Genomic DNA, 13,376 nt, shown 5'->3' on the forward strand with positions numbered 1-13,376 from the left:
TTTATATGTTATTATCTTAGTAGAATTAGATTAAATGGCATTGTACTAAAATATGTCCTATCTAATCAATTGTTGGTTTCCTTTCTTACACTAAAAAGTTTGTATACGTAAGACCTTATTATTTAATTAAAAACAAGCTCAACTATTCTCAGCATGGTAACAGAGATACAAGAAAAATATCCTAACTTTTTTAGAAACACTAAACTGGCCTATACTGCTGGAACAAAATTAAAAAAAAAAGCTAAATCCTCATTTGGCATTAATAGTCGGCCTTCATAAACTCAAAGCAGCTTTCATAGCCGAAAACGCCCATGCTGCCACGAGAAATAGCCCTGCCACGCTGGAAAACAGCCTGTTCCAGCGTGGCCCGTTTTAGTCGCATAAACTCTGTTTTGCCTTTGTTTTCACCCCTATAGCAGCCAACCACATCGCTCTGTTTTTGCTTTGTTCTGCCTTGCAGCACTCTTTTTCTGCTTGTTTCATGTGCTCTGCTTCTCGTGCACAACCCCTGGTCTTGCCCTGTTTCTACTCTGCGTAGCTTTAGTGGTCACCTTCTGTAGCTGCAAGCAGAGAGAACCACTAGCCCCTTCTGCGCGCAACCGACTGCCGCACAATGTCAGTAGTCGTGTATGTTCTGCGCATAGCCCATGGCTGCACCTGCTCCTCCACGGGCAAGGAAGTTCTGTTCCAACTTGGTAATCCCTAATTTTGCTCTATTTAATAGGTCTCAATTCCCTAAGAACGTTAAATCATGAAAGAGGTTACATCGCAAGGTACCGGTCACTTGGCCTCTTCAATTATGTTTTCTATCTCTATGGTTTAAATCCCTCAATATAAGCTTTTTGTGTTATCATTGATTGTGGAATCAAGAGACACAGACCACATAATCAACTCTACTCAATTTTTAAGCACCTACATCTTATGCCCTGATAATAAGAAAACCATTATTGTCAATGGTTCACTAACTATAGTGGCAGGAGTTGGAACCATAAAGTTTAGCCTCACTTTACACTTATGATGTATTGTATGTCCATAAATTATGCACCAATTTCATGACCAGAACTCAGAAAGGATGCTTAGACGTACTAAGGTTTAAAATTGACTATACATCTTGAATATACTTGAGACACCATAGACTCATTTTCAACTAACACCCTAGATAAGATATGACTCTATAGTAAAGGTTAGATGACCCTTTATTCTCCACCCGAAAGGTTATGTTTCCTTCTTTGTTTTGGACTAATAATGGAAATTTACACTATGGTATATGTGAATTGACAAAACGTAAACATGTAATTTTTTCTGTCCTAGTAATAAAGAAGCAATTAATTTGGCTGATATTGATATTTGAGTATTTTTAAATGTCCTTAATATTTCTGGGATCCAATGGTTTGTTTATTCTATAAGTGATTGAATCATAGTAACTTGGCTTTTCTTGTTAAAATCAAAATATGAGATTTATTCCCAATTGTTTTCACAACATAATTAAACAATATCCTCATTTTTTTATAGTGAGGAAACATGAGTCTTCCTGTATTTACACCCCATAGCAAAATAGAGTGGTAGAATGAAAAAACAATCACCTATTTACCATTATCCATGCTTTCATGTTTCAGAACCAGGTATGCGAACACTCTAGGGGACAGCCATTTTGATCACACTCTATCTTATCAACAGATTATTATCTCGGGTACTAGACTTTCGTAGTTTTATAAAAGTTCTAGCTACTTTTTTTTTTTATTTTAGAAGCCCATGTTGCCGATAATCTTATCCATCGAGTTTTCGTTTGTGTTGCTTATTTTCACACACATTAATCTCAACAAGGGGAATTTGATCGTAGGACCATCAAATTTGTTACCACCTTTCCACTTAAAAATTTTATGTACTCGCTAATGTTACATTTTTAGAAACTGAGTCATTCTTTGATAAACCTAATCTTCAGGGGGAGAATATATTGGAAGATAAGGAGGCGTCATTTTTCCCTATCTCTAAGTATTGTATCCTCTCATACACCATTACAAAACCAAAAACTACCACAAGATACATATGAACATATACTATCAGAAAACCAAAACCTACAAAATGAACCAGAATCCTCAACCATATAAGACCCATAGTATTCTCAGGTATACTCAAGAAAAGAAAACTCGGATCCTAATGCAAAGTAAGTTCATAAATCCAAGTCAGGTGATAAAAATGAGATAAGCTTTGAGAACTCTTTACCCACTGGTATAAATTTAGTTATTGGACTTAGAAAAGGAACGAGAGAATGCACTAAGCATTCACTCTACCTGATCTCGAATTTTATATCCTTTGAAAAGTATTCTCCATCTCATCAAAACTTTATGACGAATTTAAATACAATATATGAGGTTTTAACCAATAAAGAGTGGAGCAATGGTACGAAAGTTGAAATGTAGGCTTTACAGAAGAATCAAATATGAGAAATGGTGGACTTGTCCAAAGGGAAGAAACTTGTGAGATGCAAGTGAATGTTCACAATAAAGTGCAAGTTTAATGGAACGATTTAGAGGTCTAAAGAAAAACTGGTAGATAAAGACTATACTCTGACCTTTGGGATATATTTTCAAGAGACATTTACACCAATTGCTAAGATGAATACAATACAAATCTTGTTATTGCTAGTTACTCAATTTGATTGGCAATTACATCAATTTGATGTAAAGAATGACTTCCTACATGGAGGTTTACAAGAAGAAATTTATATAAAAATACCACTAGGATGTGTTAGAGGAGCATAATTAAATAAAGTATATAAACTAAAGAAGACGCTCTCACGAATTTGAGCAATCACCTAGAACATGGTTCGACCGAATTGCAAGGGTAATGATAAGTTTGGGAAAACACACTTTGTTTATCAAGTACTCAGAGTCAGGGGAGTTACAACTTTTCTAATATATACGGACGATATCATTGTAACAAGGAATAATGAAAAAGAAACACTGATAGTCAAACAATGACTGACAAAAAGAGTTTGAGATCAAAAGATTAGTAAAGTTGAAGTACTTCATTGAAATTGAAGTCGCACACTCAAAATCATGAAAGTCTTCATCTCCCAGCAGAAATACATCAAGATACTGACAAGTTAGTTTCTAAACCAACTAGTATTCTTATCTATCCCAATCATAAATTGGAACTAGCAGAAGATGGTACGTCGGTGAATAAAAATTTGGATCAAATATTGGTTGAAAAAGGAATGTAATTAATTATCCTACACAAGACCAAATATTGTTTATGCAGTGAGTATTATAAATCAGTTCATACACAACCTTAAAGAGGTATACTTACGACAACTTATAAAGTGCTATATTATCTAAGAAGACACTCGGGAAGAGTATCATGTTCAGAAAGAATGACAGGATGCTTCTAAAAGTCTATATTGATGTAGATTATGTAGGTTCTGCCACAAGTTACTGCACTTTTTTTTGAGGTAGCTTCGTTACTTGGAGGAGTAAGAACTAAAATATAGTTGCAAGGTCTAGTCAAAGTTAGAATTTTGAGTAATAACTTAAGAGGTATGTGAGTTATTATGATTAAAGAAAATTCTGGAGGATCAAAAAATTCAGTGAGATGGCTCCAGAGATGGCTCATCGTACTTGTACTATAACAAAAAAAATTGACTATAAGCATTGCTTGCAACTTGGTACAATAAGATAAAAGTAAACATATTGAGCTCGATAGACACTTCATTAAAGAGAAGTGAGACAGTGGTTTAAGATGTGGTCAATACATGCCTACTAGCTCACATCTTGCAAACATGTTGACTAGAAGTATGAGCAATCCATTATCCTAGATTATTATTGGCAAGCTGGGGATGAATAATATCTATTTTCCAATTTGAGTGGGAGCATTGAAGAGTGTATTTTATATATAAATAATTTAGGAGAATTAGGTTAGAAGGCATTATAGTAAAATACTTAATATGTAATTAATTTTTGTTTATTTCTTGCACTAGAAAATTGTTATATATAGGGTCTTGTTATTCAATAAAAAAAAATCTCAATTATTCTCAACAAAATCATCACTGAGGTCCTTTATTTAAGAATTTCTAATGCTTTTGCTGACACAATTTCACTAAACTAGAATGCCTTCATGGGGGATAGATGAACCCTTGATGAATCCCGAGTCAAGAACAAGGTTGTGGACTGTATTTGTAGGTTTAAGGGAAAATGCTTAGTTCTTAAATTGGATTTTGAAAAAGACTATGATAGGGTTCATGGAGCTTTTTAGAACGGGTGATGGAGCGTAAGGAATTTATGTTGAGGTGGAGAAGGTGAATTCAGGGTTGCTTATCTTCAGTCTCTTTTGCCATAATTGTCGATGGAAAATCTCGAGAGTAGTTTCCGCTATTAAAGATGCTTGAGGCAGGGGGATCCTTTATCTCCTTTCCTCTTTAGGTGGTGGATGTGTTAAGTAGGATGTCAAACATGGCAAATAAGTTAAGCAGGGTGAACAGTTTAGTGGGGGAAAAGATAGGATAGAGATTTCACACCCACAATTTGCTGATGACAATTCTGTTCTTGCAAGATGATGAGATCAATAAAAAAATGTATACACTTTTATTCAAGTGTTTGAACATATCTCAAGTCTAAAAATCAATTTGGCAAAAATTGGTCGAACATGAATCAATATTGAGGATTAAATTGTAGTGAGCCTAAGGGAGTTAATTAGGCGTGCTAGGATTACTTGACCTTTGATATATCTGGAAGTTCCCCTATGGACCAACCAGAGGAGTAATCTTTTTTGGAAAGATTGGAGATAAAATGGCCGAGAGATTAGAGAGTTGGAAAGGAGAATTGTTTTCTTTAGGAGGTAGAGTGAACTCGATCTTGACATATTTGTCTAGTATACTACTTTACATCTTATCCTTGTTCCACATACTTGCGGAGTAGTAGATAGAAATTGAGAGACAAAAAGGAAATTTTTTACGGGTTGAAGCAGATGATGGAGACTGGGATCATCTAATGGAATGGGAGGGATGTTGCAAGTCCAAACATAGGCATGGGTGAGTTGGGGCAGGGTGGGGGTTGGGAATTGGAAATTTAAATCAAAGAATTGATCATTATGAGCAAAATGACTTTGGCACTTCCCACAGGAACCAAACTCTTTATGGCTCAAAGTGATAAACAATATACATGGGAGTGGCAGGGATGTAGCGGATGCCATAGCAGGACGATCCATAACCTACCATAGCAGGACGATCCATACCTACATTGCTAAAGGGTTTTGGAAACTGCATATTCCATCAAAGGTAAATGTGTTTACTTGGAGAACCATGCATCAAAAGCTCAATGCGAGCGAGATGCTACAAATTCGTTGTCCTCATTGAGCTGTATTTCTGGATGTTTATGTTATGTGCTTTGGAAGTGGTAAATCTCAATCTCATTTATTTTTCTGTTGTGAGATAGCTTGGAAGATGTGTACAAAATTGTACATCATGTTTGGAACTAATTGGGTCACTCCTTCAACAGTTGAGAGCTTCTTGTACATACACAAAGGGCGATTAGGAAGGAAAAAAGTGAAACCATTAAGGAGAGGGGAGCCATTTTTCCAACCTATGGACACTAGGGCTTGAAAGGAATTGGACAGTCTTTGAGGATGAATGTATATAAGGCACATGGATCCTTCCTTGATATAGCAATTTGGAGGTTGTCATCTTTATTCATTAACAGCTTATACATTTTGTTCTTTCTATTGTCTTAATGTTCTTTCTTCTTTTTGTTGATATCTTGAGAAGGATATCTTATTCTCCTCTTCATATTTTCTTCTTCTGCTTTCTAAAAAAGTTCTTTTTCCATAAAAAAGAGCTCCAGGTTAGGAGCGCAACCCAACCAATATCATGCCCCTGCAACACACTTCTAACCGAAACATCCTCCATTACTTCAATCTTCATTTCTTAAAGGCACACAAGTTCAGCTCCGATATTTAGGCAACTTCTAACAACAATTCTCTTGCTCTTGTCGTTAAGACCCCGTACATTCCAAAGAATTATTCAATTTATTGTTAAACATCAAAGAAGTTGGTTGGGCAAGAGACTTAACAGGATCAACAGAGGGGTAAAATAACCAGGTGTTTGGGTGTCCAGGTCAAACTTTGGTTTCTGATTGCGTGACTCATTGAAACAGTGGACACTGTTGGGGAAGAAAGTATGTCAACCACTATCAAAGGATGAAGACGAAGAAGAATTGACATCGCCCGAAAAATCCTCCTCTCTGATGCTAATTTGCTCATAGGATGGGATTTAGTTGTGACTTTTGGGTTGCCCAACCCTACGATACTCCTTTGGTCTTCTCCAACTTGTGCGAGTTGATAAAACTGGCGTTTGGGCTGCAAGTCTAGCTTGACTAGAAGCTGAGTGATGTGGGACAGAGAGTTTAAAGACAAAAATTAAGAAACTTTTATTAAGAACAAAACTTGGAGATATTGAATCTCAATTATCAAAGTAATATTTCAATATTTGAATTATAATCATGCATGATCTAGTTACAATTAAGCTAAGATACTTTATCTATAAGCACCTAATAAAATTAAAATAGAAATCTAGAAAATAAGAAAATAAGCTAAATAGCAATAACTAGGAGAATTCTTAGAAAAAGGAAATTAAACATTCCTATTTCCCTTTATTAAAAATTTTTTTAAACTAGAAAAGAAATTAAATCTTTCTATATTTTTTACTATAAAACTTTCTAAAATGTTTATTCTTCTTTGTTGGTTGTTCTGCATAATATCTCTTATTATTGAAATATGCACATTTTAGAATCTTCATGTGCTGCATCATTCTATCTCATTTGGTGAAAACTCGATCTCAAGTTTTGAATTGTTGAATTAGAAAGAATGTCAAAGTAAATTACCCCTCCTGCGAATTTTTTTTTGTGTTGTGAGATACACTCAAATTCAATATAAGTTCAAAAAGAAAAGTGCAAATAAAAAAGAAAACAAAAAAGAAAATTGGAGGCACTATATATAGAAGGATATCGGATGTCAATCTAGTCAATTTATAAGTCTATCTATTTGTATATAGAGATAGATTAGATGTACAATTCAACATGCCCTAACAAATATAGAGCCAGAATGGATTGTTTTATGTCTTTTACCTGTTCTTCCTCCCGAGTTGAGGCTGATCATCCAGATAGATGGGGGTAAACTAATGAGTTCTTATATTATTGAACTCTATAGAAGAGTTATCTATTCTAGCGGTACTCTTAGACAAGAACAATTGAAGCTTGCAGAACTTGAAATTGTACTAAAAGATATAAGTGCTTCTTAAATCAAGGCTGATGACTTAATGAGTCCATTAGGAATGACAAAATTCATAAATGGAAGAACAAAACTTAAAGAAAAAACTGAATCGATTTCAGGAATTCTACTTATATAGGAATTAGGAATAACAAAATCTACAATGAATCGATTTTAGGTTTTGATGTCAACTGATGTAGGATAAAGAGAGTTTGAAGACAAAACTTGTTGAAATTTTATTAAGGACGAAACTTGGAGATCTTAGATAAAATCAAAGCAATGTTTTAATAGTAAATAATAATCATGAATAGTCTATTTTATAAATAAGATATGATAGTCTATTTGTAGGGACAAAAGTACATGAAAATAGAAAATCTAATTAAATAGAAAGAATTAGGAGAATACTTAGGAAAAAGAAATTAAACCTTTCTATATTTCCTCTATCATAAAACTTTTTGAAACTAGAATAGGAAATTAATTTTCCTCTTCCTTTTAGTCTAAAACTTCCCAAAACAAGTATTTTCCTTTATCAGTTCTGCATAATATATCTTATTATTCAAACATATCCGTTTTAGAATCTTCATGTTCTGCCTCACTGGACACCCGAACCTAACAGGTTGCAAGGTAAAAATGCTCCAGTTTTTGATATTTTATACCATAGGTCCGGTCCTCTTCCCCTTCTAGCCAGCTGTTACCTGCTTCTGCAATATGCCAAAATAAAACTCCTTCGTTTCCATGCTCCCTGGAAAATCATCTGGTGGTCTGACACTAAAAAAGCTAACTAATGATTACAAACTAAGCAACAAAAGTATGCTCCCTCTGCATCCTGGTTTTGCAGTCTCAAATGCCAACGGAAGATTTTTTTGTGGTTCCTCATCCTTCGACCAACTGGGTCTTGTAGGAGCCTTTTTCCACCACACTTAAGTCACATCATATCAATGGCTAATAGAACTCTTTACCATCCATCGACTTCAGTACTTTCTGGGATGATCCTAATCTCATTCTCGATAAATATGGAAATATCCTAACCCTCACCTTAGAACAATATTGGAAGATCTCCTTTGCATCATTAGAAATCTCCTAGGTGATTGAAAAAGCATGGTAGGGGAGAGAGTTACAGATGGATTAAAAGAGAGAGACTGAGAGAAAGTGAGATGCTAACTTCTATTATTTCTTCTAGGTTTTTACAGTGTGCTAGCAGAATTATTTCCTGGGACACAATATCTGTATTATATCATCTGCGGGTCATAGTTGTAGGAGTAGATGGCATCTTGAAAAGGAGATTGAGTTCTTTGTTCTAATTTTGTATTTTTAATTGAAGCCTTCTTCTTTGTCTTATGAAGTTCTTGCTTTCTTTATATACTGATTCTGTTTACTTGCAAACCTGTGCTTCATGAGCTTTGGCTGCTGTGTATTTACAAAGATAAAAGGGAATGTTTATTCAGTTATAATTTGTTGCTGGCAGCTAATTAATTTATTCATTTGTGCTGTAGGTCCAAATGGGAGCGGGAAGAGTTCTCTTTTTCGAGTTTTAGGAGGCCTTTGGCCCTTGGTCTCTGGCCATATTGTTAAACCTGGGGTGGGTTCTGATCTTAACAAGGAGATTTTCTATGTGCCTCAAAGACCGTATACAGCTGTGGGAACACTTCGTGACCAGTTAATTTATCCTCTTACAGCAGATCAAGAGGTTGAGCCACTCGCACAAAGTGGAATGTTGGAGTTGTTGAAAAATGTAGGTCTCATCTTCTGCCCTTCTTTTCAGTCTCTCTCAGCATTAATATAGATGCCTCGTCCTTCTCCCACTTCATTTATACTCTTTGGAAATAAATTTGGAAGAAGAATGAATCCTGTATAATTTATTTTTTGTGATAAGCTGCTATCATTTAGAAGAGCTTCCAAGCCCCGCCCCCCCCCCCCCCCAGCTTCTTTTGCTGTGGTGTCCCTCATTACTTGTCATGTATTGCTCTGGTTTCGTTAAAAAAATACTCGCAAATTTATGCAGCTTGATAAGATCGTGAGAATAAAAATCTCTCTCTCTCTCTCTCATGCCTTCTTTGTTGGTTATTTGGAAGGAGAGAAACAGAAGAGATTTTGAGGATTTTTTTTAGCGACTTAGAGATCTATGCTTTCAAATCTTTTATTTTTTTTATTCAAGTGTCATTCTCTTAATTCAATGGTAAGATTTCAATTAGTTTGTATATTCTGTCTTTTGTAGATGGAATCCCCCCTTGGTGCTCTTTGGTGCATTCTCTCTTTCTTAAGAAAGTATTTAGCATTTCCATTAAAAAAAATAGAAGTATTAGCATTAATGTGTTCCTTATAGAACTTCTTTGCATCATGTTCTAGGTTGACTTGGAGTATTTGTTAGAGCGTTACCCACCTGAGAAGGAGATTAACTGGGGTGATGAATTATCTCTGGGGGAGCAGCAAAGATTGGGGATGGCCAGACTCTTCTACCATAAGCCTAAATTTGCAATTCTTGATGAGTGCACTAGTGCTGTGACAACTGATATGGAAGAACGTTTTTGTGCTAAAGTTCGAGCTATGGGAACATCATGTATAACAATCTCGCATCGTCCTGCTCTTGTTGCATTTCATGATGTGGTATTGTCCTTGAATGGCGAAGGAGGATGGCACGTGCACTACAAAAGGTGGTATCATGTAGTTGACAAATCAGGATAATATCTGTTATTATATGGATTATGATTAGTTGTTTATTAACTTCAGCAAAATTTCAGGGAAGATTCTCCAGTTGTAACTAAACCTGGTGCCAAGATGTTGAAGACTTCTGATACAGACCGCCAAAATGATGCAATGGCAGTTCAACAAGCATTTGCTGCTGCAGAAAAGGTCTAGAAAATTTGAATTTACTAACACTTTGTTTTTAGAGGACCCACTTTGTCATTGTATAAGAGTTCTTGGTTATTATTATCTAGGACATTGCATTTTCGGATTCAAAGGAACAAACATACATATCTGAGGTGATAGTGGCAGCACCTGTTGCAAATAATAAGGCTCCATTGCCTATTGTTCCCCAACTGCAAATGTCTTCAAGGATATTGCCATTGAGAGTAGCTGCCATGTTTAAAGTATTGGTGAGTCTAAGACTTGAATTAATTTGCTTTTTGGGGGAGATTGTAGTTATGGTGGGCTAATGGGTAACTAAGTGATGAATATTTTGGTCTTCTGAAGTTGAAAGCCAATTTGCTGTATTGGTGGCCATCTACTTTCTGTCACCTTCTTGCTTAGTTGCATAATTTGTTGAAATTCGGAGGTCTCCGTAAGTCTACTGTTTATTTATCATGATTATCATTATTTGTCAGCTGGTAATTCTCAAATCAAGGCCTTTGCATAATAGTTGGTTTTAGATAGGTGTTTACTATACTGTGGTAGCTCTTGTAATCGTTGACGTTTGGCTTTGCTCCTTAATGTCAATATGGTGTTTACTTCTAAGTGTTGCCATACTGAATCTCATGGTGTTTTGTACCTCTAGAAATTATTTTGATTGCAAAAAAACAATAGGATTAAGTTGTCATGCAACATTATATCAAACAAATAAAATAATCGGCTATTAGAAATTTTCTTAAATATCTATGGGATGATATGTTTTATTCTGAGTTGTATTAAGCTGATCTGAATATGTCACTTCCACATGTTATTTACTTTTTTTTTTCTATTGTAAAATAACAACTGACGAATCTGTTGGTTTGAGGTTGAAGTCATGTGGTTAATCTCACCTTAATGAAAACAGAGCTACATCCTAAAGGTGCTGTCCCTTTCAGTAACTAGATACACCAACTTATGTCTTTCATGCTTTAGCTATTGGAAGTATATAGTAGAGATATTTCTTGCCAAAGAAACAAAGTTAAAATGCAGATACGGAATGTCCAAATCCATTTTGAGTAAATGTTTCATATGAAGTTTTGGCATTTATGTACATGAGTTGCTAAATTTTAATACTTGTCCTTGTTTAATTGTAGATGTTAAGAATGATTGAATGTGTATTTTATTAAATATCACATCCCTATATATATAGGTTTTATAGAATGTAAAAGAAATAAACCATTATTAATTATATAGGGTATATTTTACTTTAATGCCATTTAACTTATTTACATATAATATACACTCCTTAACACTCTTTTAACACTTCCGCTCAAGTTGGGGGATAGATATTGTTCATTCGCAGCTTGCCAATGATAATTTGGAATGTTGGATTACTTAGACTTTTAGTCAATACATTATAAGTTATGAGGTATATATTCCGCTCAAGTTGGGGGATAGATATTGTTCATTCGCAGCTTGCCAATGATAATTTGGAATGTTGGATTACTTAGACTTTTAGTCAATACATTATAAGTTATGAGGTATATATCAAACCATCATCTAGTTTTTCTTTGGTGAAGTGCTTATCAATCTCAATATGTTTGGTTTTGTCATGTTGTACCAGGTTATGAAAAATGATTATAACCGATTTATTGTTACAATATATACGGATGAGGATGTGCCATTCGATTTTTAAATTTTCTAAAATTCTCTTTACTAATAATAATGCACATATCCCTTGAACCATTGCTCGAAGTTCTGACTTTGTACTTGACCTCGCAACTCCTTTTTGCTTTTTACTCCTCTAAGTAACCCAGTTACCCACAATAAAGTTACAGTAATTCATGGTAGATCTAAGAGTAACCACTGACCCTACATAATTTGCATCCGCATAGGCTTCTAGGAGTAACCTATTATTTTTCCTAAACATGATTCATTTATCAAGTGACCCTTTTAAATAATGCAACACCTTGTAGGTTACTTGTAAATGTACTTGTTTAGAATTGTAAATGAACTGAGTTATAACACTCACTGCACAACTGATGTCTGGTCTTGTATGTGATAGGTATATTTCTCTTCCAACCAGTCTCTAGTACACCTGCTTATTTATTGGTGTACTGTTTTCTACTAATCTTAGTTTATGTTTGCAACCAATGGGAGTACTAGCTGACTTACATGGTAGCTTGTCCATATCTATTAATAGGTCATGAATCTCTTTCTATTGAAAGATGAAGATCCTATATTTTAAGCAGGCGATTTCAATTCTAAGAAATTACTTCAATTTATTAGCTTATTGATTTTGAATTCTCTGGTTAGGGATTGCTTGAGCATGATATTTTTTTTCATCATCCTTTATTACAATGTTATCATTAATATACAATGGTAGAGCTATAACTTCCGTTGTCTTAGAGTGCTTGATAGGTCTTCTTGAGCTTGCTTGTATCCCAAGCCTGTCATTATCCTTGCAAATCTACCAAAACATACTTTAGGTGATTGCTTGAGTTCATAGAGTGCCTTCTTCAATTTATAAACTTTATATGATCCTGTCTCTCAGTCAAATCCTGGTGGGATCTCCATGCCGACTTCTTGTCATATTTTTGGTGCCATTTTTCAAAACTTTTTTTACTTTCAACAACTATACATGTTCTTATATATAAATACATATGAATTTTGAAAGAAAACTCAAGATAGTTCTCTAGAACTAAACGGGCCCTAAATGTTTGGTCGATAAGTTGGAGCTTCTAACTGCAATATCTATATAGACCTCCTCCTGATTTTCTAATTATCTACATAGCAGCAATTAAGTGTTCAATGCAGATCCATCTCATTACTTGTGTCTTAGTTCTTTATTGACTTTCCAGATACTTGCTTTTCAGGTGCCTACAGTATTTGACAAACAAGGGGCACAACTGCTTGCAGTTGCTATTCTTGTTGTCTCGAGAACATGGATCTCAGATCGGATTGCCTCACTGAATGGTATTATGATCTTTCCTTTAAGCTAAGTGAATTTTATAATCTGGGTGTGATTTTAGTCTTGGTGTAATGCATCAATTTTCGCAGGAACTACTGTGAAGTATGTCCTGGAACAGAACAAGCCAGCCTTTATTCGTTTAATTGGTGCTAGCATCCTTCAAAGTGCTGCATCTTCTTTTGTTGCGCCTTCATTAAGGTAGTTTGTGTTTTTCAAACTAAATATGAGTGAAAGTACAAATTATGCAACTAGTGTATCTCTTGAATTTTGCCATTGCGGGCCAGAGATATTTCAGTTTGTTAGTCAAGATGTTGCTGTCTCA

At 35.0% G+C, this 13,376-nt stretch overlaps 1 protein-coding gene across 8 annotated transcripts in view; it reads left to right on the top strand.

The window, feature by feature from the left end:
• ABCD1 (peroxisomal ABC transporter 1) overlaps nucleotides 1-13,376 on the top strand; it is a 74,568-nt gene that overhangs the window by 36,445 nt on the left and 24,747 nt on the right. For all 8 annotated transcript variants that reach the window (XM_088223119.1, XM_088223121.1, XM_088223122.1 and 5 more), the window contains 6 exons: nucleotides 8,751-8,989; nucleotides 9,604-9,908; nucleotides 9,996-10,107; nucleotides 10,194-10,352; nucleotides 12,960-13,059; nucleotides 13,144-13,252. In XM_088223119.1, the coding sequence (XP_088079245.1) occupies nucleotides 8,751-8,989; nucleotides 9,604-9,908; nucleotides 9,996-10,107; nucleotides 10,194-10,352; nucleotides 12,960-13,059; nucleotides 13,144-13,252 (1,024 nt within the window). The remainder of the gene's footprint in view (nucleotides 1-8,750; nucleotides 8,990-9,603; nucleotides 9,909-9,995; nucleotides 10,108-10,193; nucleotides 10,353-12,959; nucleotides 13,060-13,143; nucleotides 13,253-13,376) is intronic.

Source organism: Carica papaya, chromosome 6, assembly GCF_054855325.1.
Source record: "Carica papaya isolate Zhongbai chromosome 6, ASM5485532v1, whole genome shotgun sequence".
Lineage (NCBI taxonomy): Eukaryota > Viridiplantae > Streptophyta > Magnoliopsida > Brassicales > Caricaceae > Carica > Carica papaya.